Source organism: Bos taurus, chromosome 7 (assembly GCF_002263795.3).
Source record: "Bos taurus isolate L1 Dominette 01449 registration number 42190680 breed Hereford chromosome 7, ARS-UCD2.0, whole genome shotgun sequence".
In the NCBI taxonomy this organism is placed as follows: Eukaryota; Metazoa; Chordata; class Mammalia; order Artiodactyla; family Bovidae; genus Bos; species Bos taurus.
In genome coordinates, this window is record NC_037334.1 from 42587009 (window position 1) to 42613088 (window position 26080).

A 26080-nucleotide genomic window follows, 5' to 3' on the forward strand; every position below is an offset into this window, starting at 1 on the left:
TTCCACATGTAAATGATATCATATGGTATCTGTCTTTCTGACTGACTTCACTTAGTGTAATTAATCTCTAGGTTGCTGCAAGTGGCATTATTTAAAACATTTTTTATAGCTAAGTAGTATTCCATTATATATACATATATATACACACACACCACGTCTTCTTTATCCATTCATCTGTCAGTGGACACTTACGTTGTTTCCATGTCTTGGTTACTGTAAATACTACTACTGTGAACATAGTGGTGCACGTATCTTTTTGAATTACAGTTTTATCTGGGTATATGCCCAGGAGTGGGACTGATGAATGATATAACTCTATTTTTAGTTTTTTGAGGAATCGCCATACTGCATTCCATAGTGGCTAAACCCATTTACATTCCCACCAACAGTGTAGGAAGGTTCCTTTTTCTCCACACACTCTCCAGCATTTGCTACTTATAGACTTTTTAATAATGGCCATTCTGGCTAGTGTTAGGTGGTAACTCATAGTTTTGATTTGCCTTTTTTCTTTTTTTTTTTAAGAATTAGCAATGTTGAGCATCTTTTCATGTGCCTATTGGTCATCTGTATATCTTCTTTGGGATTCCCTGGTAGCTCAGCTGGTAAAGAATCTGCCTGCAATGCAGGAGACCCCAGTTCAACTCCTGGGTTGGGAAGTTCCCCTGGAGAAGGGATATATACTTAGTTGTTCTATTTTTTGCTTGCATTTGTTGTTGTTGTTGTTGTTGCTGCTGTTGAGTTGTGTGAGTTATTTGTATATTTTGGAAATTAAGCCCTTGTCAATCTCATCGTTTGCAAATATTTTCTCCTAGTCCATAGGTTGACTTTTCCTTTTATTTATGACTTCCTTTCCTTTATTAGGTCCCATTTGTTTATTTTTTGCTTTTATTTCTATTGCCTTGGGAGACTGACCTAAGAAAACATTGCTACAATTTATGTCTAGAGAATGTTTTGTCTATGTTCTCTTCTAGTTTTATGGTGTTGTGTCTTTTATTTAATTCTTTAAGCCATTTTGTGTTACTTTTGGGTATGGTGTGATAGTATGCTCTAACTTCATTGATTTGCATCCCACTGTCCAGCTTTCCCAACACCACTTGCTAAAGAGACAGTCTTTTCTCCATTGTATATTCTTGCCTTCTTTGTCAAAGATTAATTATCCATAGATGTGTGGGGTTATTTATGGGCTCTCTGTCCTGTTTCATTGATCCATATGTCTGCTCTTATGTCAATACCACACTGTTGTTTTTAAATTTTTATTTATCTATTTATTATTTTTGGCTGTGCTGGATCTATATTGCTGCATGCAGGCCTTCTCTAGTTGCAGTGAGCAGGGGCTACTCTTCATTGCAGCACACAGGTTTCTCGTTGCAGTGGCTTCTCTTGTTGCAGAGCACAGGGTCTAGGTGTGCAGACATCAGTGGTTGTGGTGCATGGACTTAGTTGCTCCGAGCCATGTGGGATCTTCCCAGACTAGGAATCAAACCCATGTCCCCTGCATTGGCAGGTGGATTCTTAACCACTGAACCACAAGGGAAATCCCAATACCACATTGTTTTGATTACTGTAACTTTGTTGTATTATCTGAAGTCTGGGAGGGTTATGCCTCCTATTTTGTTCTTTTTCTTCAGGATTCTATTGGAAATTCTGGGTCTTTTATGGTTCCATATAAGTTTTAGGATTATTTGTTCTAGTTCTGTGAAAAATGTCATGGGTAATTTGACAAAGATCACATCAAATTTGTAGATTGCTTTGGGTCAGTTCAGTCACTCAGTCATATCTGACTCTTTTCAACCCCATGGACTGCAGCACACCAGGCCTCCCTGTCCATCACCAACTCCTGGAGCTTACTCAAACTCATGTCCATCACGTCAGTGATGCCATCCAACCATCTCATCCTCTGTCATCCCCTTCTCCTCCCACCTTCAATCTTTCCCAGCATCAGGCTCTTTTCCAATGAATCAGTTCTTTCCATCAAGTGGCCAAAGTATTAAAGCTTCAGCTTCAGCATCAGTCCTTCCAATGAATATTCAGGACTGATCTCCTTTAGGACTGACTGGTTGGATCTCCCTGCGGTCCAAGGGACTCTCAAGAGTCTTCTCCAACACCAGTTCAAAAGCATCAGTTCTTTGGGGCTCAAGTTTCTTTATAGTTCAACTCTCACATCCATACATGACTACTGGAAAAACCACAGCTTTGACTAGATGGACCTTTGTTGCTTTGGGTAGTATGACCATTTTAAGAATATTAATTCTTCCAATCTTGGGGCCCCTTGCTGCCCCTTGCTAGATGAGATGCTGAGTGATTCACGAATCGTTCAATAAAGCCAATTAGATCTTGGAAATTTACCCAGTTGAATTTTTGCTATTTAACACTATCTATGGCCTAAAATTGGAGAAGGAAATGGCAACCCACTCCAATATTCTTGCCTGGAGAATCCCATGGATAGATGAACCTTGTGGGCTTCAGTCCATGGGGTCGCAAGAGTCGGACACGACTGAGTGACTTTGACTTGACTTGATGGCCTAAAATGGGCTTCCCAGTTGGTGCCAGTGGTAAAGAATTCACCTGCCAATGCAGGTAGACATGAGACACAGGTTTGATCCCTGGGTTGGGAAGATCCACTGGAGGAGGGCATGGCAACCCATTCCAGTATTCTTGCCTGGAGAATCCCATGAACAGAGGAGCCTGGCAGACTATGGCCCATATCACAAAGATTAGGATACAACTGAAGCAACTTAGCATGCACTCACACACATGGCCTAAAACACCCAGAACTCCCACTTCCAGGGCACATTGTAAGTTGTACTTCCCATGCCTTTAAAGTTAGGCCAAGTTACTCATTTTGGCAAATAAAAGGTAAGTGAAGTGCAAATCTTAGGGCCCCCATATGCATTTACCACATCCCCAATACCCGCCTATTCTCAGGCTCCAGTGAGCACCAGAATCATGTGGAGGGCTTGTTTAGCAGGTCCTGGTGCCACCCCCAGAATTTCTGATTCAGTACGTCTGGAATGCTGCAGCCTGAGAACATGCATTTCTAACAAGTTCCAGGTGATATTTATGCTACTGGTCTGACAAATCTACTTTAGGAACCAGGGTTCTAGAAGAATCCTCTTTGGGCCAGAGTCTCTGGGTGATATCTCCCTACTGAGGTATGTTTAAGATGAAGGACAGGTGAGAAGAGAATATTTTTTCTGTTCTCAGTGCACTGACATTTTCATGCACAAAATTCTTAAATCCCACAAGAACTCAAGAAAACAACACTGTTTTGATTAAAAAGTGGCTTGTTCAGCTTTGGCTGGGTTCCAGCATACAAATCCTCAGGCAATTAAATCCTCTTGGTGCAGAACTGCCAAGAGGTCCTTGGGCATGTCCTAAGGAACATCCCCCTTGGTCCTCTTCCGGTAATAGGATAGCTACTTCCAAGAAAGAATTCAAGAATTTCCTGGGATGGCAGCCTCTCTCCTCTACGTCTTCCATGGGCTCTGCCTATGTCTTGAATTCATCCTTGGATAGCAAGAAAACAGGCCCAAAATGTAGTCACTTATGCTAAGCCCCATGGACTCAATGTTTAATGTAATTATAGTTTCAGCTTCTCCCAGGAATGGAATTTTAAACCAGTCAACCAGGAATTATCTGGTCATTAGTGAAGTAATCTGCACGATGAACTTCCACAGCCCCCTAAGGAAGGTCATCTTGCTACAACCAGTCCATTTTTGCCAGTATGTCTTCCCTTTTCCCGCTCCCTCCTGCCTATAAATGTCTTTCATTTGTACAGCTCCTTGGAGCTCCTTTTCATCTACTAGGTAGAATACTACCTGATTCATGAATCATTGAATAAAGCCAGTAAGATCTTTAAAATTTACTCAGTTGAATGTTGCTTTTTCACAGCTCACAGGATCTGCTTTTCCATTACTGGATATCAAACACTGCTGGAGCCAATGGAGGGCAGGGCATGTCTGAGACAAGATTTATCAGTGATTTCCCTGACATCAGAGTCATAAATCTGGCCAGCACACGGCTGCAGTAAATGTACAGAGCTCCAGGAATGGTCCCACCCCTATAAAACTTAAGCCAAGTCAAGATAAGGGAGGGCTATAAATCTGACTTGGCTCAATTAGTGTCCAGGCACCTCTGAGCACCATCTCTGCTACCAGCTCTGTCACCTGGGGGTGTTGCCCTCTTCTTATCTCTGAGGTCCCTCCCTCCAGCTGAGTGCACACATATATCTTTGTCTTGCTTCCTCTGTTCTATTCCACTTCTTTCACTTTCTCCAATTCTTGTGGTTTCTCTAGTTGCAGTGTTTCCTCTTACCTCTCTCCATGTATGTGTTCAGATCAGTTTGCTATCTTTCAGATTCTGCCTTTTTACCTGTCATAGTCTCTCTGCATGTATCTTTAAAATATGTGTGTATGTATATATATATATATATAAACCAATTCAGAAAAAAAATAAATAGTATACTGAAGATGACAAGTTAACTAAATACCTGGCTGCAATTTTAACCTTGAGTTTGGTTTTTGTTGGTGCTGTGAATACACAGCCTTGCTCTCTAAGGGTGACCATCCTAAGGCCTCATGCCTTTCTTGACAGGTCCCTTCCAACTGGATAGCCACAGTCTATGCTAAGTGCAACCGTTTGAGAGAGAAGCACTAGCTTGTACTTAGAAGTTTGGGAAATCCTATCCAACATGAAAGCAGGGGTTGCGTAAGGATCAGCTGGAAGAAGGCCAAATGGGAGGAGAGCAGGAGTGCACACTCCCACCCAGGAGTTTGGTCTTCCCAGGTGGCGCTAGTGGAAAGAACCCACCTGCCAATGCAGGAGATGCTGAAGACAAGGGTTTGATCCCTGTGTCAGGAAGATCCCCTGGAGGAAGGCATGACAACCCACTCCAGTACTCTTGCCTAAAGAATCCCATGGACAGAGAAGCCTGGTGGGCTATGGTCCATAGCAATGAAAAGAGTCAAACACAACTGAAGCAACTCAGCATGCATACGCACACCCAGGGGTAAAGGGGCAGGTGGGCTTCTGGCTTCTCTCTCCAAGAGTGGGAGGCTGAAACCACAGCAGCAACACTGAGGTTAGAAGGAGGGAGAGGTGATGTTAGGTGAGGGCCTCTCATTTTCCCCCTAAATAGCAGCAAGTCCTAAAAGCCAGGAAGCCTTTCAGGCCAGGAGCTTCCACAATCACTCCTCCCACAGAATTCCTGCACCACCTCTGGAGAAGGCAAGAATGAAATTCCCTCCTGTTGGATATGGAGCAGACCCTGCCCTTCTAATGTTATCATGGAAATCATAAGGAGGGACAGGATGGCACAGAAAGCATGTGAGATGAAGCAGCAGCTGAGGAAAGAAGAGTTTGCCTTGTCTTGCCAAACTCCACAGCTCTGACCTTTATTCCATCCTAGATCACAATGTTCCTCTGCCCTAAATGGGGGAAAAAACTCATTTTTAAACCCTCTCTTCTGAACTATATCAATGAATAAGCTGATTCATCCCTTTTGGGCTGCAACCACCACCTGCCTCACATGGGGAAGGAGAAGCCACTGCCCACCATTCCAAGTTCCTTGACCACAGTGGACAGTCATCACCTCAAGCCCAAAACAGAAATGTCCGGCATCTTTCCACTAACTCTGGGTTAGGCCCTAATCAACCCTAGTCTTGCGTTCTCATGCTGACCCCAACACATTCACTGTATCACATTCTCCACCAAAATATCTCTGACAGGCCCAATCTCCTTCACTGGCCATATAATTTCATTGTTTTTGATAACCTCAGAGATTATCTACCCAGTTCAGACCCACTTCTTGCAGACTGGAACACCAAATCCCAGAGAAGCTAAGTTGCTCATGCAATGTGCACATAGCCCCTTCTGGCAAAGGCAAGTCAATGACCGCCCTCTGTGGACAGTGTGGTCAGTGCCTCTCAGTATTGGGTTACATCTTCCCCCCTTTCACACTCAAGTCTCCTTTTTTGGGAGGGGGGGGGGCGGCATGTGGCTTTCAGGATCTTAGTTCTCTAACTGGGAATGAAACCTGTGCCCCTTGCAGTGGAATCATGGAGTTCCAGCCACTGGACTGCAGGGAATTCCCTCAAGTATCCCACTTTAGACCATACATGACATAGAATCACTGTATTGAGTAACATATAATCACAATGTCTATTGTACTGTTACATACTGAGTAAGACGGAGTCAGGAAAGACCCCAGGGGTGACATTGGACCAGTCCTGCATTAAGTCATAAGAGTCTTGTGGAACTTGGGTGGTGGGATTAATTCAGACCTGGCTGGAAAGCTGGGAAATCAGAAAGGCCTTTGGTCAAAATTCCACATGAGCTGGGCCTCAAGCCACAGGCAGAAGTCTAATAAGTTAAGCAGGGTGGAAATGTATGCAGAGAATAGCAGGAGTATAAGCAAGCCTGTGGGGCAAACGTCTGGGGAAGAATGCCATGAGCCAGGCCCTGAGAACACCAACATGGGGGTGACACAGGCCCTGGCTAGAAGAGCTCAGGCCAGATTCCAGAAGACTGAAGCATAGGGACAGGAGGACTGGAAGGTGGGGGCGTGGGGGTGCGGTGGGTCTTCCTGCTACCACCTCCACCCAAAGGCCAGAGGCTGTTTCAGAACTTGAGTATCCTCAGCTCGAATAACCTCCCAGAGCCTTCTTGACTGCATCCCTCTTTAATGACCTATTTTTTACTGCCCTGCACCACCTATTAGCTAAGTGCACCCCTGTCTTCCTTACCTGGACGTCTGACCCATGGTATATTTTCTGTGTTCCTAACAAGCCCTACCAGTGTTTGGCAATCTGAAAGATCCTGGTAAATATTTATTGTGCTAAGTTGCTTTACTCGTGTCTGACTCTTTGCGATCCTATGGACTGTAGCCCACCAGGCTCTTCTGTCCATGGGATTCTCCAGGCAAGAATACTGGAGTGGGTTGCCATGCTCTTCTCCAGGGGATCTTCCCAACCCAGGAATTGAACTTCCGTTTCTTACATATCCTGCATTGGCAGGTGGGTTCTTTACCACCAATGCCACCTGGAAAGCCCAAATATTTCTTAATAAACCACATGTACTTTCGCCAACCATTGAAATGGTCCCCTTGTTCCCTTAGTTCAGGCTATGGCACAGTGTGGGGGGAGAAGTCAATGGGATTTCCCAAGAGGGTAATATGGAAAGAAGGTAAGGGAGGGAAAGGGACAGGACACTAGAAAGGAAAATAAAAGAAGAGAGCTCTGAGCAGAAACACTAGTATTTCAATAGGCGCAGAACATGTGGTCTCAAACGACAGGCCCATAGCAGACTTGGCCCAGCTTTCACCCAGTTGCTGATTCCAAGACAAGCCAGAAGGCAAGAGGCCCATGTGGGGACAGCCAGGGTTCAACTCGTGGGTATGGACCCAAACCCACACCCCACTGCTCCCAGTCCCTGCTGCCCAGTGCCCAGGAGGCGAACGTCATAAAGCTGCAGGACTAAATATAGTAATGCTGACAGAGCTGGAGACCCAAGAGCTCACTTTGCTGGCTTCCTGGTGGTTGCTGCCCCCTACTGACAGAGAAGGACCATAACAGCCCAAGAAGCCCATCTCCCCTCCACATGCAAGGCAGAGTAAGGAAGACTACGAAAATTGTATCCAAATAGGGAAATCCAAACTTCAGTGGGATCTTTTAAAGGGCCTCCTGGTTTAGCACAAGATGGGAAGAGGGTTCCTTTGAGAATTTCATTGCATTATGAAGCTTCAGAGAACTGCTAACATGGATCACTGACCTGGCATTGTGCTGAACACATTTGATTTTCTCATCATACAGGTCATAAAATTGAAGCATAAATTTGAAAACTACCCCCTGGAGATGTGGAGTTTCTAGGACTATAGATACAGATCCCTATCTCCTAACTGAAGTATTAACAAAGAATAGATCTTCCTAGACCTACAGTGGAGGGTACATCCTGACAAACCCATCGTAAGTAGAAAATATCCTAAGTCAAAAAAGCACTTAATATGCTTAGTGCATTGAACATCAGAGCTTAGACTAAACTACCTTAAATGTGCTCAAAACACTAATATTAGCCTACAATTGGGCAAAAACATCTAACACAAGACTATTTTATAATAAAATAGTCCATGTAGTTTATTGAACACTGCTGTTTTTTAGTCACTAAGTCATGTCCAACTCTTTCCAACCCCATGGACTGCAGTCTGCCACTCTTCTATCCATGGACTACCCAGGCAAGGATACTGGAGTGGATTTCCTTATCCAGGGGATCTTCCCGACCTAGGGACTGGACCCACATCTCCTGCATTGCAGACGGATTCCTTACCGCTGAGCCACCAGGGAAGCCCCTACTGTGTACTGAAAGTGGAAAACAGAACGGCCGTATGAGTATAGAATGGCTCTGTGTGTATCTGTCATCTACCCTCACGATCATGCAGCTGACTGGGAACTACAGCTTGTGGTCGCTGCCCAGCATCACAAGAATATTGTACCTCACACCACTAACCCCAGGGAAAAAAGTCAACAAAATTCAAATTTTGAAGTGCAGTTTCTACTGAATGTGTATAGCTTTCTCATCATTGTAGTCAAAAAATCAAATGAAATTATTGTAGGTCAGGGACCACCTATAACCTGGTATAGATTTGGATCACGGCTGCTGCTGCTGCTGCTGCTAAGTTGCTTCAGTCATGTCTGACTCTGTGAGACCCCATAGATGGCAGCCCACCAGGCTCCCCCATCCCTGGGATTCTCCAGGCAAGAACACTGGAGTGGATTGCCATTTCCTTCTCCAATGCATGAAAGTGAAAAGTGAAAGTCAAGTCGCTCAGTCCTGTCTGACTCTTAGCGACCCCATGGACTGTAGCCCACCAGGCTCCTCCATCCATGGGATTTTCCAGGCAAGAGTACTGGAGTGAGGTGCCATTGCCTTCTCCGTTGGATCACGGCAGGGAGACACAAAAGCACATTTATTAGGTGCTGGGTGCCAGGGAGACTGAGGCCCCATTGCCCACTTGAGAAGGCCAGAACTCCAAAGTCATTATCACTATGACCATGATGTAACATGGTACAAAAATGGAGAAGACTCCAGGTCCCCATAACTTCATCTCTTGCTTACTTTAATATTCTTTGACCACCCTGATAGTTCTCAGCTTTTTCTTTTCACAGTAAAACTTCCTAAGAGTTGACTACACCTACACCCTCCACTTTCTCACCTCTAGTTCCTTTTGGCACCTTCAAAGGCTGAAGAGTTTGGACTTGAGAGCAATGATCCCCCAACCTTTTTGGCACCAGGGGACCAGTTTCATGGAAGACAATTTTTCCACGGACTGTTGGAGAGGTGGATGGTTTGGGAATGATTCTCATAAGGAGTACGCAGCCTAGATCCCTCACAGGCACAGTTCACACTAGGGTTTGTGCTCCTATGAGAATCTAATGCCACCACTGATCTGACAGGAGGTGGAACTCAAGCAGTAATGTGAGTGATGGGGAGCAACTGTAACTACAAATTAAGCTTTGCTCATTCACCTTCTGCTCACTTCCTGCTGTGTGGCCTGGTTCCTAACAGACCACAGACGGGTACTGGTCCATGGCCCAGGGGTTGGGGACCCCCACTCTAGAGTCCAACTGCCTCCATTACCTTCTATAAGGCTAAGGGCAGACTGGGCACCTCTCCTATGCCTGTATTCTCATCTATGAAAAGGCAATAGTGGTGATGTCTACCCCTTAATGTGGTCGTGGTGCTAAATGGGTCAGTGCATATCCCTGGTACGTGGGATACACAGTGCACTCCACTACTGTTACAATAGGGCTGGGGGCACATTTGCCCTGCTCAACCGTTAGCGTTAACCTTCCTGTTCTCTTTCCACTATTGCCTCATCTGGTAGGTGATCTTGCACAAGAAAACTGGTAGGCAAGGCCAGCCCTTCTTTTGGGGGCTCCTTTGAATGAGGAGCCTTACAGGTCCCACACTGCCATAGACTGCACAGGGAAGCATGACCCTGGACCCACACAGGCCATATACTCAGAGCAGCTTTTCCAGTGATAAAGCAAGTGTTTGGCACCCAACTACCTTATCAAATTTATTTCTCAATTAAGTCAGGTCAGGAAAGGCAATCTTATCAAAGGGTACATGGAGGCCCCTAATGGCCCATCTACCATCTGAGAACACCAGGGTCACTCCTCTGCCCTCCTGTCCCTTTAACTGCTGGCCTTCATCTTGCCACTTAAAGGTCAAGATACCCATTTCCCAGTCTCTCCCCTTCCTCCTCCCTGTTAGCATCTTCTCCATCCCTCAGTTGACTTGCTCCTCAGCTGGCTATGCAGGCTCACTTCTGGTAGGGCTCAGTTGAAAGCCTTCATTCACTCCACCTCCGCAGCTTTTGAAGTTCTTGTCTTTTCTCCAACCTGATTCCACTCGATATTTCACAGGCTGCCGGTCCAAATGTACTCAAACTCCTCCTGACCACAACAGGTCAAGCCCTGACTTGAGAGTCACCTTTTACCTATGTTAAATTTTAATTTCAGACAAACGACAATGTATATGTCCTAAACACTGCAGGGAGGCAAAAATACTGTTTTATCTGGAATTCAAGTTTAACTGGGCATCCTGTGCCACTACTGCTAAGTAGTTTCAGTCGTGTCCGACTCTATGCGACCCCATAGACGGCAGCCCACCAGGCTCCCCCGTCCCTGGGATTCTCCAGGCAAGAACACTGGAGTGGGTTGCCATTTCCTTCTCCAATGCATGAAAGTGAAAAGTGAAAGTGAAGTCGCTCAGTCATGTCCGACTCTTAGCGACCCCATGGACTGCAGCCTACCAGGCTCCTCCGTCCGTGGGATGTTCCGGCCAATAGTACTGGAGTGGGGCATCCTGTATATTTGCTTAATGCCACAACCCTACTTGTCCCTCCCCTTTATGCTCATGTTCAGGATTGGCACCATCATCTCATCTACACCATCAGTGGCTGACACACCCACACCACCCTGCAGAGAGCCCTTCCCGGCTAGCAGATTGGTGGTTGTGGGGGGTGGGGGAGAGTGTTGCCAGACACCACTGACCTGGTGTGCATTCACCCCAGCCCTGTGGCCATAAACCTTCCCTCCTCTCATGGCTGGAAGTTTGATCCACCTCATCCTTCACATCCCAAGAGATCTTCCCTGACTACTCCATCAAAATGCACCTCGCTTCACCCTGCTCCTCCCTTCTCTTCATCTTCACCCCTTTCTCCTCTTCCCTCCCCTGAAAGGGACAATAAACATTACTGTTACATAAACTATTTTATTTAAATAAAATCAGGGGCAGATCCTTTCCCCCCATACACACAGGCACATGCATGCACGCACGCACGCACGCCCACGTCCTCCTCCATTTTCCCTCCACCCATGGCCACCTCAAACCTGGCAGTTCTCATCATGACCATCCTGTTTTAACCCTGGGACAGAGACACAACCTCTATTTGAAGGCCCTGCCCCACCCCACCCCTGCCCTCCTAGTTGATGGCAGCAGCACACAGGCCTAGGCACAAATTCTCCTGTCCAGAGTCCAGCTCTCAGCCCTCCTGGGGTGGGACAGGAGGATCGGTTCCCCAAGGCACCCAGATCCAGTGTAGCTTCCCTGCCTTTCCCCCACACAGCATGGGAGTGCCATCAGACACCTGAAACTGCTCCCTATGGAGGGTGGGTTCCCTCACTGCAGGCCAACCCTGCCCTGTATCAGCAGAGGCTCTCCAGCCAAACCTGAGCATACCCCAAGGGATTCTGGACTAGGTATGGTTTGGTTTCGGGAAGAGTGAGGGAGAGCAATTGAGCACCAAATTCCCTAACTCCACCCGATAGAAGAATGCCAAGATTTGGTTCAGCATCCTCTACCCAGAAAAAGTAAACAGACCTAACTCCACAGCAGAAATGGGAAGAGCTTCAGCCATCAGAACCTCACTACATCTCCACCCCCTAACACTGACCCACTAGCACCTTGGCAATGTTGGACACAGCCCAGCTGGGAAACACAATGCACACGGGAGCCTGTTTAGAGTTGGTAGTGTTGGTTGACAGTGGGATTGGCCTTCACCTTCCCTGACACCAGTATCCCTCAAGTCCTGCTTTGAGGCACAGGTGGCTTCGGTCATGAGGAGGGAGCATTAAAGGGATGGGTGGTGTCTTCCAGAGGCACACAGTCCCGCAGCACTTCTTACGTGTTACCCATGAGCAGGCTGGGACAGAGGATGGGCTGCTGGGCTGCTGGAGGGTTCCGCAACATCCCAGGAACCACCTGGGAGATGAGTAGGTGGGAGGGGGACCCATCCATTCACTCAAGCTGGGGGAACCAAGATGCTGGGACCCAGATCCAGTGCCCATCTTCTCTGATGGCTTCCCTGTGCTGCCCAGACAAATTTCCCTGAGGGGAAAAACCAGACAGAAGTCAGAATGAGGGCAGCAGACAGACAGACTGTGAAGGACCAACACGGGGAAAGGAGATGTCAGAGCCAAAGACAAGCCTTCTGAAAGGGTAAGGCAAAGAGAGCTGCCACCTGTGGGGGGCAGGGCAAGGTGAGAAAGCCAGGACATATACAACAGACTCAAGACACAGCCAACCTGACCTCTCTGAGGGAAGCAAGGACCCGAGGAGAGGGAGCTAGGAACCTGCAGGGCCCTCCTTGGGCCAGTGGTGGTATGAATGCATCAGCCACCCTGAGTACCGGGCTACAGGCTGATACTGCGCTGGTGGCGACCTCCACGACCCCCACTCCGGGGACCTAGCTCCTGGCCATCGAGACTGGTGTGGTCCGAGAGACCCCGCAGGTGCTCCACGGAATCACACTTCTGCAGGTCCGAAGCCACAGTGCGCAGGCTCAGCAGGCTCAGCGTGTCGGTGTCCGGGGCAGCGCCAGGCCCCAAGCTGACGCCTTCCTCCAGCCCTCCACCCTCCGCCCCCTCGATGATCCCGCTGTCCGCATCCTCGCCACCATCAGGCCCAGCCTCCGCCCCTACTGGAGAGGAGCGCCTCTGGCCCGGGGTATGAGCAGGCTGGCCCCGGCGCCGCGCATGAATCTGCTCGCTGATCTGCTCCAGGTTGCGCAGGGCGACTGAGTAACGGGTCTTGGCCTGGGCCACCTGCTGCTCCAGCTCTGTCACCTTGGCCTTGTGCTCCTGCAGAGGGAGGGTCAGAGTCAGGTGACCCTTTGGGCAACTGTCTGAGGCCCCTGGAGCTACCAAGTCCTCTCAGACCCACTGAGATGTTCCTTCTCCAATCTTGGCTCTGCTCATCCCCAACCACTAATCTGCAGTGCGGAACCAACGCTACCCAGCCCCTCTCCACTCTTCTTCCTGGGATCCTCCTTCCCCAGCAACCTGCCCTGGTCCTACCTGGCATTCCAGGGTCTTTCTCCCAGGTCTTCTTTCCCACCCACTGCTCCCGTTCCCTATCTGGCCAATTCCTCTCCCCTTTCTCTCTGGTTTCCCCCAATTCTCACTTCTCCCTTACGTCCCTTCTCTGTCAGCATCCATTCCCCACCCCCACCTCCCATTCCTGTGGAGTCATTCTGAGCATACCTGCCCCTCGACACCAGCCTGGTGGATAGCCCAGAGAAACAGACTAGTGTCCCCTCTACCGGCCCTCCCTTTCTATGCCTGCCCCCTCCCATCCTCCGCCCCTCCCCCCACACTCAGCTACCTCCAGGATCTGGCTGAACTGGGCCTTAAGCTCAAAGTAGGGCCGGCTCTTGCCAATGGCGCGGCGGAGGGTCTTCTGCAGGGCCTGAACCCGAGCCTCAGCCTGCTGGCACAGCCGTGTCACGCGCTGGTGCTCCCGCTCACCACGAAGCCGCTCTTCCTCTGCCTCGTTCACCTGGGCCAGGTGGGGCGGAGCACACACACCACTGAACACGGACCCACACTCCTGCCCCTATAGCCTGCCCAGTCTGTCACTCCAAATGGTAAACTGTCTACAGAGCCCGGAGAGGGCACTGAGCTCCCAAGGCACAAGAGAACTGTGGGTCCTCGCGCCTGCCTGTTGTTACCTGCACCACCCGCCACCTCTCAGCTGTGTTGCTGCCAGGAAGTGCTGAGGTCCTTAGCCCACTCACGAGCGTGCAGGAAATGTCCATCCATCTGTGACACATCTGCCACATCGTGGTCCTCAGAGCTCACCCTTGGGGGTTGGGGGGAGGGAGGAACCTCACTGGGAGAGCCACAGCTCTGCACTGGGTTCTCCAGGTTTCCATGTCCAAGCAGATAACAGGCAAGGGCTCCAGCCACCGCATCCACCAAGACCAAGGAGTCGACCTCACACACACAGCTTCAGCAACCCCTCCCCCAGTGCTGTGTGAGTTCCAGAGAAGTGGAACTCCTGCTCTCATGTGACCCATAGGCCTGGACTAAGGAGCACACAAAAAAGCTTGAGAAATGACCACTCCCCAGGAGCTGACACTTACTCCTACAGAATAAATGAATGTGTCCCCTCAAACTTTTTTTTTTAGGTTTTTTTTTTCAATGTGGACCATATTTAAAGTCTTTATTGAATTTGTTACATTGTTTTATCTTTCGGTTTTTTTTGGCTACCAGCCATGTGGGATCTTAGGTCCCCCACCAGGGATCAAACCCACACCTTCTGCACTAGAAGGTGAAGTCTTAACCATCAGAGAAGCCCACCCCCACCCCCCGCCCGGGCCCCACAAAAAAAATTCTTGTGTTGAAACCCTAACCTTAATGTGGGCCCTCTAAGAAGTGATTAGCTCAAGAGCGGAGAGCCCTCACGAATGAAATTATCTGCCTTATAAAACAGGCTTCAGAGAGCTCCCCAGGTCCTTCAGCCATGTAATAAAATAGTGAAGACAGCTGGCCATATGGGAAGCAAGAAGCAGGCCCTCAGCAAACACCAAATCTGCCTGTGCCTTGATCTTGAGATGTCCTAGCCTCCAGAATATAAACTTTTGACGTTTAAGCCACCCAGTCTGTTATTTTGTAGTAAAGCCAATGGACTAAAACACTTGTTCTTTACAAGGTGAAGGTGGGAGACTAGAGCTGATGCCAGGGATCCTCCCACTCCCCAACCGCCACAGAAGCAAAGCGAAAGTCTCTCAGTCACATCCGACTCCAGGCCAGAATACTGGAGTGAGTAGCCCTTCCCTTTTCCAGAGGATCTTCCCAACCCAGATATAGAACCCAGGTCTCCCACATTGCGGGTGGATTCTTTACCACCTGAGCCACAAGGGAATCCCCATAGGAAAGACTGGAAATAATACACAAATTATACTTTGAAAACCAAGGTACGCTAGCAGAGCTTAAAAGCAAGAAAGGAAGAACATTCAGAAAATAGAAACAAAGGGTCACAGCTAAACATAACAAAGGAGAGTTGAATCCAGAACATTCAGGAATGAACTTGAGTCACTCCCACATCTGGAGGCAAAGATTCAAGAAGAGCCAAGAAGGACCTTCTAAGTCAAAAGGAAGTATATATGGGACACACAGGAGGCCAAACAGAGCAGAGAGCTAGGACCAGACTTTTCCTAAAACAGAATCAAAACTGAGGGAAGGCAGGAGCAGGAGAGAGACAGAAAGGAGTGAGGAAGGTGACAGGATTCAGGGAAAGCAAACGAAGTACCAGAACTGGCAGAAGGGACCAGCGGCACTGCCTGGCTCACCTTGCAGGTGGCGTGGTTGAGCATCTCCTGCCATGTGGGGTCCAGCCGGTTCTTGTCAGCCATGACGCCCTGCTCAGCCACAAACACCATCTCCCGGGCAGCATTGTGCATGCTCACAGCCCGCTCATATCGCAGTGCTGCCTTCTGTGTCTCCTGCTGGGCCTGGGAGGGGGCGTGGGGAAGACCATCAGGAGACTGAACTGCAAAAGACCCCTGGCTGCCCATGGAGACCCTCCCTGGGCAAGGACAAGAGAAGGAAAAAGGCCCACTGTAATGCTGGCTTCACCTCCCAAACTGCACTAAGGATAAGTGCTGAGGAAGCAAAATTCTACAAAGAATATGTTCCAAGGGTAAGTAAGAGAAGAAATATATGTAGAAATAGAAGGATACTGCCAGTGGAGGGCAAAGCATATAAAATCCAGCACTCTCCAAAGCTGCTGGTCTTTTGCCCTAGGAAGAACAAAGAAAAATCCACATCTTTTAGTTGGAAGGTGGTTAGTTGATGGTTGAGACCATCAGCTCCAGTCCAGCAGATAAGCTGAATGAAATAACCAGACAACTGCTTGGAGATATTCATCATAACCATAGTTACCAAACAAAATACTAGAAACAAACCTAAGTTTTCAGTTACAGGAAACTGGTTAAACAAATAATAGTACATCTAACATAAGAAAATCTTAAGTTCCTAAAAGCAATGGCATGGATGGGTAATTCTTGGCATGGAATCATGTCCTCAAAAAATAAAGAGATAAAAACAGTACATGTATGATCCCATTTTGGTAGGATATATAGTTTTTTTTTTTTTTTTATGAGATTATCTGTGCTGTATTAATTGCATTTTTATTTTCTATGTTTCATGGTGTTTTGATATCTTGGAGGCCTTGCTGGCCCTCCTAGGGCTGCCTAACTTCGAGAGACAGTGAACTACTCTGTGAGCACACTTTTTATATGCAAATCCACCAATCTGAAGCCCATCACCTCCTTTATCTAACTCTCTTAAGCCAGTATTTCCCCTGCTCTAAATCACTGAAAGGCTAGGTACCAGAAAACTAGAGACCTTCCCCATAGTCCAGAGCCTGCCTCTGTTATTCAAACTGGCCAATCCTAAATTTGCTCAAAGCTGCTTACACTGTCTTACCCACTCCTTCCCGTGAAAACAACAATAAAGGCTCTACAATAAAAGCTCTGAGATAAGCTTTCCCCTCACATTTTCTGCCTCCTCACCCATTCAGGTGCTTCCCCATGTAGTCCTGAATAATCTGACAGGCTCTATTCTCTTAGGAACTAACTAAGTAATAAACTTTTTTAAGGCAGTTGTCTCTGTGTCTGTCACCTTACCACATTGACTAAAACAACTTTCAGGTACAAAAATCACAAAACATGCATGTGGTTGGATCTGGGGAGATTCTGGTTCTCTTATCTTGTTTTATAGTTACAAGGTATACTTATAGCCTTCCAATAGTGACCCCATATTATTTATATAAAGAAAAATTTAAAAAGAAGGAAATGGGGTAAATGAGTGGAGAAGCAAGCAAAGAGAGCATGAACCAAAGGGGATACAAGAAGAAAAGATAACTAGAAGGTGCTCTGTCTCACACCCCATACAGAGACAGGAGACTTCAGGGCCAGGCTCTGCATGCAGCCCCCACCCCAGAATGTGGGTCAGCTGGCCGCACCTCCTTAGCCAGCCGCCGAGCTTCATAGTAGGGCCGGGCCTTCTCGATGCAGCTCCCTAAGTGGGAGCCCTGCGTGTTGAGCTTCCTTGCTGACTCCTGCAGGATCCTCCGGTAGGTGGTCCTGGCCTCCTGGCAAAAGGATAGAGACACGGGCAGAGGGAGGCGTGTGCCTGGGTCCTAACCCCTCTCGTTTTTCATACATGCCCCTTCCCCTGCCACTGTACTGAAAGAGGACAGAAAATGATGAAAGCACCTCTGGAACCAGCCCAAGAGTGTGAGGAACAGGAGCATCACTCACATCCAGCTGCAGCTCCACTTGGTTGATTTCCTCACTGGCCTGGTTCAGATGCTCCAGCTCCTCCTGCCACAGAGAGAGGCAGAAAGTTAGAGCAGCAGAGGAAAGCAGCCACAGATGAACCAGGCAGGGCAGGAACATGGGTACAGAGGGAAAGCCCAGCTAAGTAGGGAAGGGAAGAAATGGAACAGGTCATTGTCAAATGCCTTCTTGTCAGAGATCTAATAACATACTGCCTCTTGTAATCCTCACAATTCCATCTCTATATCATGCAGTAAATCCCCATTTTAAGGACAAGAGAATTGAGGTTCAGTATGGAAAACTCCTACACACACAACACAATGGCAACAAGTCTGCGGCCATCAGACTGCACCACCACCTCCTCCTCATACTCCAGCCAGGAGTCTCCTCAGAGCTAATGGTCTCTGTCCCAGGCAAGGAGAAACCCCTGGGCCCTACTCACCCAGCACATTTTTACTACACACTTATACACTCAGTACCATGAAACCTAGAATTTAGAGCACAAAGCAGCAGCAGCTCACAGTCCAAGAGTAAGCAACAGGCCCTTGGTCATGTGAGGAGCCACAGGAGAGGAGGGCATGGTAAGGGCTGGGAATCAACAGGAGAGCAGGTGACCAGGGCAGGCAGGTTGTCAGGAGAAGCCAGAGAGGCTGGGGCACAGGGACAGGATACTCGGACTTCTCCCAATGGCAGGGGCAACCCCTCAGAGCTTGATGCCCCCAGTGGTTTAGGAAGGCAGACTTGGGCAATGTAGGGAAAGCCTGGAGGGGCCAGAGAGACAAAAGTGGAGGCTGTCTGTAGTACTCCAGGTGGGAAAGGAGACGGCAGATCCCTGGGAAATCTGGGATGCAAAAATCATTAGGACATCGTGAACAATTAAGGTCACGGGAAGAATACATGGTTCAAGAGACCTCTAACTGCTTGGGCGGTGGTGACAGGACCCCAGGTCCCCACATAGTAGATCCTATGGCAAGGAGGGAGAGCCTCAGGAAGAAGTTCACCAGACACACTGGCCTGAACTCCTCACTGGCCCCAAGCACTGGCAAAAGAAGCAAAAACCACCCGTGCATTTCAGTGGCAGGGAGGGTGCTGGCCTTGAGTATCCTCCCCTCCCCTTGGTCAAGTTCCTGGGGCCCAGGGAGCCAATGACACTCCCGAGGAGGAGCAGTGCCTAGAGAGATGCCTGGTGCTCAGCTACAGCTTCCTCCTCCAGGCCCTGGGCAGGCCAGCAGTGGCCAGCCTGCTGTCTGCCTGCGCCCATGGCCATGCCCTACACTCCACCTGCACCTGGAAGTGAGGAACGCCGCCATCACTGCTCCTGCATACTTCATTTGGCCCTTTCAAAAGCCCATTGTGTGATCTCCCTTTAGTCCTTTTATTTCTGTACCTCACCTCAAGCTCTGAAAGATTTGAGTCAGCAAGTAAGAATGCAAGAAATCAAGTTATGTGCTCTAATTACAGTATAAGATAGAACACAAAGGAGGAAACATACAACAAAACCAGGAACAATGATACGAAAATACGCATACTCACAACAATGTAGACTCTGCCTCAGAGAGGACCACAAACTTGTTGTCTCTCAACTTTTCAGAACAGAGATATCTGACAGAAATATAATATGAGCCTTATCCAGAATTTTTAGTTTTATAAAAGCCACATTTGTAAAAGAAAGAAAACCACCAAGATAAAATTTTAACAGTACATTTCATTTAATTCAATATATCTAAAATAATAACACAATTTCAACCTGTTATCAACATAAAATAATAACTACCAATATTGTAACTTTTTTTTTAAACCATGGCTTTGAAATCCACATGCATCTGACCTTAGAGCACACCTTACGTGGATAGATGGATGTAGCTCCTGTACTGGTCTGGGTAGAGCTAGAAGTGCACAAGATCCACTGATTAGTCACACAACTCAGTGCTCATAAGGTAACAACTGGCCACTGTGGAAAAGAGGCCGCCGGCATGGCTCAGAGGACCCCAGAGGAAGCCTGGGACAGTGCCAACACCACCCTACATGCACACAGCTTTGAGTTTCACAGTGCCTTCCTGACAGGGATGTCCCCTTCGGCTAATGAGATCACCACAAAGAAACTGTCAGAAAAGACAATTCCTGTCTGGGTGAGAGGAACCAGGCCCTCTTTGGGCTCTGCTTTCTGTGGCTGAACTTGGTCCACAGGGAGTTTCAGATAATCTAAGGGAGGAGGTGACCAGTCCTTTCAGCAGTTCCCACTGGAATATTCTCTATCTCAACCCATTCACATTTGATAGACAAGAAACAATGGGGCAGGGAATCAGAGATGGAGTTAGGACCCAGGACCTGACCCTATGATCTGGCTTTCCTGCTACTATTGATTACATTCCTAGGACTAATGATGTCCTTAGATGGATGCCTCAAAGACAGGAGTACCACCACCTAAGAAAACCTACAGTCTTGGTAAGATAATAATAACTTGGGGGCAGAGGAGAAAGAGGTTAATAAAAGGCACCCTGTAATGTTCCTCTGAGCGAACCAAGGTCTAAGACAGGATCCCATTTGGTTCCACAGCCCAAAGCACTCCCAGACCCTGACAAGATCATCAGAGGAGTGAATGGCAAGTCGTCGTCACTGAAAAGAAAACAGAAGACTTTGATTCTTGGTCTACAGAAGCAGGCATGTATGTCTTTCTATATCGAAACTTGTACCCACGAAGCACCTCCAGCAATTTAAAAAGGCTTCCTATTGACTCTGAGGTCTGCTCCTCAAAGGCACAAGGCTCTAACAGGACAAGAAGACTGGGGAGAGAGCAGGCTGGAGGGCAAAGGGTTAGGGGATGGGGGTAGCCAGGCTGAGGCAGACCCAGGGCAAAGCACAGCAGGAAGCCAACAAGCACCCAGGGCTCTGCTTTGGGTCACTGGCAACATATTCCATTTGGCCTGCTGCACCAGGGACTCCTGGCCCTGACTGAAATCGAATTCGAGGAGGATGAAGTCTGAGTCAGCATTCACCATCCATCAGTGAGCCTGCAGCCCGCAGGGAGGGTGACCTTCCCGGAGCACACCAGGCTGATGCCCAGGACACCAGGCCACTCAATCAAAGGCAGTTAGGAGACAGATGCTCTTCCCCAACTTGTGCAAGCCATTAAAACACTCAAGCTCAAAATGAAGTATAATCTTATAAACTGTGTTATACACCCGAAATTTATAAAATATCCTAAATCGAATATTGATATTTCTTGATTTAAAAAAAAAAAACCAAATCCACAGTCAGTCAGGAGGATTAGGGTGATGCAGGACCTAAAGGCTTGGAAATAAAGTAAAAATGACCTCCAGAGCAAGCTAAACTAAACATTTCAGACAATCCAGAGATTGCAAAGTCACTCTGAGGAGGAAGAGGTGAATGAAAGCATCTACTTACCTGAGAAAAGAAATGTGTCCATCACAAAGAGGGCTGAGAAAGGTCATAGGAGAGAAGACCCAGGCCCATCCCAGTACTACCCTCCTCTATTCGTTCCTGCCACTGGGACCCTGCCTCTCAGAAAGCTAAGGCCCAGCCTGGATGCCTCAGAAAAACTGTGCTGAGGTCAAGGCACAGAGAGACATCCAGTGGACTTCCCTGGGATCAGCACACTTCAGGTAGGCCTACAGCTGGCAACCACCTGGTTTCCCTCCAACTTCCAGAGGATTCTAGACAACTTCCAGACAAGAAGGCACAAGCTGTCTGTTTGCCAAGAATCCCCATTCCCCACACCAGAAAGAGCCTAGCCCTAAGGGACCATTTCTGGGAATTCCAGAAAATACCTGAATAGGGTCTCCATCTTTGGGCTATCCTTGGATCCGTGGATTCGCCCAGGCCACCAGTCATAACTTCTCACCCCAGACAAGAGGGGAATATACACATCTGGCCAAAGCTCAGGAACGAGTGTTTCTAAACTTCCCTGGTAGGTACTGATGGATTTGTGGGTAGACAACCACTGAACGCACCAATCTATTTAAAGTGCTAAAATACAGGATCAGGATAACATGATCTTGCACACTGTCAACACTACAAAGAAACTCAAAAGACGCATACCCAATGTCTTTCTCATCTAGAAGAGCCCAAACCCAGATCTGAAGGCTACCAGCCTTCACTATGAAAGGCGCTCCTTACATCAAGCTGCCTCTCCCACACAGCAAGAAGATGCTGCATCTCTGCTGAGGCCAGAGCACTAGACCAGTCTCATCAGCGAGGGAGGCCTCTACAATAAGACCTTGCCTCCCTACATAACCTACAACATTCCACAACGTGCCTCCTGGTTTAGCAACAGAGACTAGGGTCCTCCTGTCCCTCTTGCTTCATTAACACTGCAAGCTCACTCAAGGCAAAGTGAATCTTACTCTTGCTCAGTATTCTCTGATCCTCACAGAGTTCACCCAATACAACTGTCGATGATGATGGAAATGTTCTACATCTGCCCTGCCAGCAACACCTGAGGAACTGCAATTTTTTTTTTATTGATTCTTAACTGAATTTAAGTATCCACATGCAGCTAGGGGCTACTTTATTGGACAGTGCAGCATGAAAGTTGCCCTTTAACACCACCACCTTTGCCTGTGTAGGCAATGGAAAAATACACAGGAGCAGAAGCGACTGAGCAAAGAAACCACAACTTATTCTCCTCTGCAGTTGAGCAAGGAATGATGTAAAGGGGAATATGAAGAATATCAACAGGCCCTCCTCCCTGACAAACAGAGATCTCTTTCTCAAAGCAAGACCTACAAACTTTCATCAAAGATAGGCAAGAGAGTTTGTGAAAGAAAAGAATCACAGGACAGGGTCAGAGCAGAGCGGCAAAGAGCTGTGCAAATAAGCTAGACCAAGCTTTCATCTTACAAATGAAGAAAAGGAGGCTCAAAAAGGTTATGTAACTTACATGAAAATCACAAATCATAGGGCTAGAGGATGCTTGAATCTCAGCCCAAGGCTTTTTTCACTACGACTTGTTTCCTAGGTGGACAATAAATCTATATAGAACTAGCAGGAGAAATTGAGTTCTTTTCAATGCAATGCCCATGAAACAGAGCAGAAATAAATTACTGACTCATGCCAGTAAACAAATGGCTCACCACTGCTACACTATCAGCACAGACAGTTTCCCCACACATGTCCCAGGAAACTCCACCAAGAGAAAGAAGGAAGGATGCTAGGACTAGCTTTGAAACCTTCCTGACTCACTAAAGTAACCTAATAAAGGTCTGTTGACAGAGAAGCCCAGGAATGAGAGCGCTGGGAGGCTCTTGCTCACCTGCAGAGGTGTGAATCACTGCCACATCAGAATCTGGGGGATGCTACCATACCAAACAGCAGACTCAGGCCCCAAACATACAAGAGCACCCTGGCTCTCACCTGCCTAAACAGCTTCTCCAGGGAACTCTTCCCTGCCACTGTCCAGAAACACCACAATCCAGCCTCAGCCAGTCACGCATCTACCACGTGTGCTGCCTGTCCTCCTCCTCCTCCACTGCCTCCTTCACAAAGTTCTGCCCCTCTACCAACGAGTAAATGCCCCAAGGCAACAGATCAGCTCTTCCACTCATTTGATTGACCCAGCATCCTCAAAGCAAGAAATTTGTGTTATGAAGGATTGACCGTACCTGATATAACTCTCTGCATACATCAGATTTCCTTACAGGTCTAAGCCTGGTGCCACCTTTATAGGACATGAAAAGTCTCACCTTTCACAAATAAGAATGTCCCTGGGAGGCACTGATAAGAAAGCAGGAGAGGAAAAAAGATTCAAAATTGCCTCCAATCTCAAAGCCATCTTCTTTCACATCCCATTGACGGTGCATCTCTGAGTCAACAGCCCCTTGGCATATTTGGAAAAGAAACAACAGTTCTACTTTCTTCTGACCTAAAGTGTGCGTCCTACACCTGCTGCCCAATTTATCAGTAAAGCCAGAAGCAACACATCCCAGGCACTCAGGCCCAGCCTCTCTCTGTACTCCCACCATACACAACTCTTTTAGCACTTGTGACAGTACACTGCAATGATTTGTTGACAATCCTTTCCTGCCCCAGTGCACTGGGAAAAGAGTAAGTCTAACTCCTCATTTATCTGACAGTTCTTCAGAAAAGCTAGAATCTAATTTCCCTATCCTCCCCCAACTCAGTCTTCTCACCTGTATTCTTTTTTTTTTTTTTAACTTTACAATATTGTATTGGTTTTGCCATATATCAAAATGAATCCGCCACAGGTATACATGTGTTCCCCATCCTGAACCCTCCTCCCTCCTCCCTCCCCATACCCTCCCTCTGGGTCGTCCCAGTGCACCAGCCCCAAGCATCCAGTATCGTGCATCGAACCTGGACTGGCGACTCGTTTCATATATGATATTATACATGTTTCTCACCTGTATTCTAGGATCCAGTTCTTCTTCTTCTCTTGGGGACAATTTGGCTTCACTGCTGTTGCTTCCACCTCCTCCAGGCTCCTCTGCAACTGGGCTCCGAGGGACTTCATCCTCTACAACCTCAGGCCGAAGCTCCCCCTGTGGGGTCTCCCGCCCCCCTGGAATCTGCCTGAGTTCAGCCATACTGGCAGGGAGAAGGCACAGCCCTAAGCATAAAAGAGGACTGACATGCTGGGACCAGGGCCCCAGCTTGGGGCTTCTTGGGCTCTGGGTGGCAAGAAGGGATTCTCTTCTCAGGGTGGAAAACGAGGGCACAGGAAGAACCTCAGACTCGGTTAGAGGCCGAGATTCAAGCGGCCAGCGGGGTCCCAAGAACTATAGCTTTGTATATGCAAAAGTCCTTCCCTGACCGTCACAGGGAGTCCACCAGGAGAGACCCGGAGCAATAGCTCCGAGGCGGGGGGCAAAGGGGGCCTGGATCCTGGGCCGAGGCCTGCGAGGAGGAGCACCATTCGGGAGGGCGGAGGCAGGCGCCTCCAGGCTGTGGTGGCAACTGGAGAGAGAAGGCTGGGCCTGAGCAGAGGCTGCTGGCTAAGAGTCTCTGAGGAGCTGCAGGGGAAACAATGGCCAAGTACATGGTCAGAATTAGAACGTCGGCTACCAGCCTCTTTCCACCCCTCAGCCTCCAAAGGACTTTACTACCTTCCTCCCACACCTCCACATTCCGACCAACCCCCTCAACTTCTTTCCCGCGTCCCAGCATCTCTGGCCTAAGCCCCTCCCCCACCAGCGCCTTCCAGACTTCCCTCCGCATCCTAATCCTCTCCATCGTTTCCCCCAACCCTTCCCCAGCCCCGCGTCATTCCACCCCAGTCTGGCTTTGCAAATCACCTTTTAACCCCCAGCCCCACCCCACCTCCTCTTCTCTCTCCAATTCTGCGGACAACCCGAGCCTCGCATCTCCAACCCCCGCTCTTCCTAAATCACAAGGACCCTGGCCGCAAGCCTCCTACACGGCCAGGCGCAAAGCCCGCCCTCTGTTCGACTTTACCTCAGTTTACCTTCCCGTGCGCGGATCTCCGCTGCAAACAATCTTCCCCCGCCCTCCCCGCAACAAGCTGGTCCAACCAAATACAACGAGGCCGAAAGGAAGCGGAAATACATCATCCTGTAAAACACTGCCCTTCTTCCCTTTCGCCCCTCCCTCTCACGCTCTCCTGCTAACCAGGTCACGTCTGGATTCCTCAACGCTCATCTCCGCCTGGCCTTCGGTTTCCGTACAAAATGGTGTCTCACAGCTCTGACTCTCACCTTACATTGCTTCCAGCCCATCCTCTACCACTGATAAATGAAACTTAAATATGGGAGGGTTGTGCCGAGAAAAACTACGGAGGATAATGAAAGTCGAGAGACCCTGGTGAGTAGGGAAAGGTTGGAAATAAAACGGAGAGTAGACAATTGCCTCAAAAAGAGTGCTGCCATCTTGCTTTACGGCGACGGGTTCTGGCTGCACCCAAAACCGTTTCCGGCCTCTCCCAGGAAGTCGGAAGTGGGCTTGTGGGCATCCGGCAGCTGTGGTACTTGTCTGTGGGAGTCCGGCTTCAGCGGATTGCGATCCGGGGGAGAGGGGTTGTTTTTTCAGAAATGACTCCCCTTATTCAAGTGAAGTCAGTGGTTCCCTCTCTTGCCGGCGTCCTCCCCATGGCTCCGGCGCTGCACTTCGCCATCACCTCCCCGAGCCAGGCTCTGTCCCGCTGAACATCGTTGCAGTGGTATCGCCGATTAATCCGTGAGCACTGATTAGAAGTTTAGTTATCTGAATTCAGTGCTCTCGTGCACTCTGTTCGAAAGCCCACGAGGAAGAGGAGTTTGTTACATGGTTTTGTGTATCAATGAAAGGACCTGACCTAAAGTCACCACTTCCCAGTGTCACCAGGAGAGACCTGAAATGAAGGCTTCAGATTGGAAGGTTTACTTTTACTAAAGACTTAACTTCCTCTGAGGTGAAGAAATCAAATGGGCTGAATTTTCCTTCTCACTTGTGCACCCCTCCCTCCATCCCCTCACCCCATGAATA

General features: G+C 48.4%; 1 protein-coding gene across 2 annotated transcripts; it reads right to left on the reverse strand.

Moving 5' to 3' along the window:
• Positions 1-11251: 11251 nt before the first annotated feature.
• Positions 11252-25138, reverse strand: SH3BP5L (SH3 binding domain protein 5 like). 2 transcript variants are annotated; one of them, XM_024994247.2, is made up of 7 exons: positions 25065-25138; positions 24004-24612; positions 17606-17668; positions 17308-17436; positions 15632-15793; positions 13663-13836; positions 11252-13139 (listed from the first exon to the last, which is right to left on the reverse strand). In XM_024994247.2, exons 2-7 carry the CDS (start codon positions 24184-24186, stop codon positions 12693-12695), a joined length of 1158 nt encoding a protein of 385 aa, XP_024850015.1. In that variant the 5' UTR covers positions 24187-24612; positions 25065-25138; the 3' UTR covers positions 11252-12692. The 2 variants fall into 2 exon arrangements, with proteins under 2 accessions (XP_024850015.1, NP_001069270.1); NM_001075802.1 differs by having other exon boundaries at positions 11254-13139; positions 25055-25102.
• Between the last annotated feature and the right edge of the window lie 942 nt (positions 25139-26080).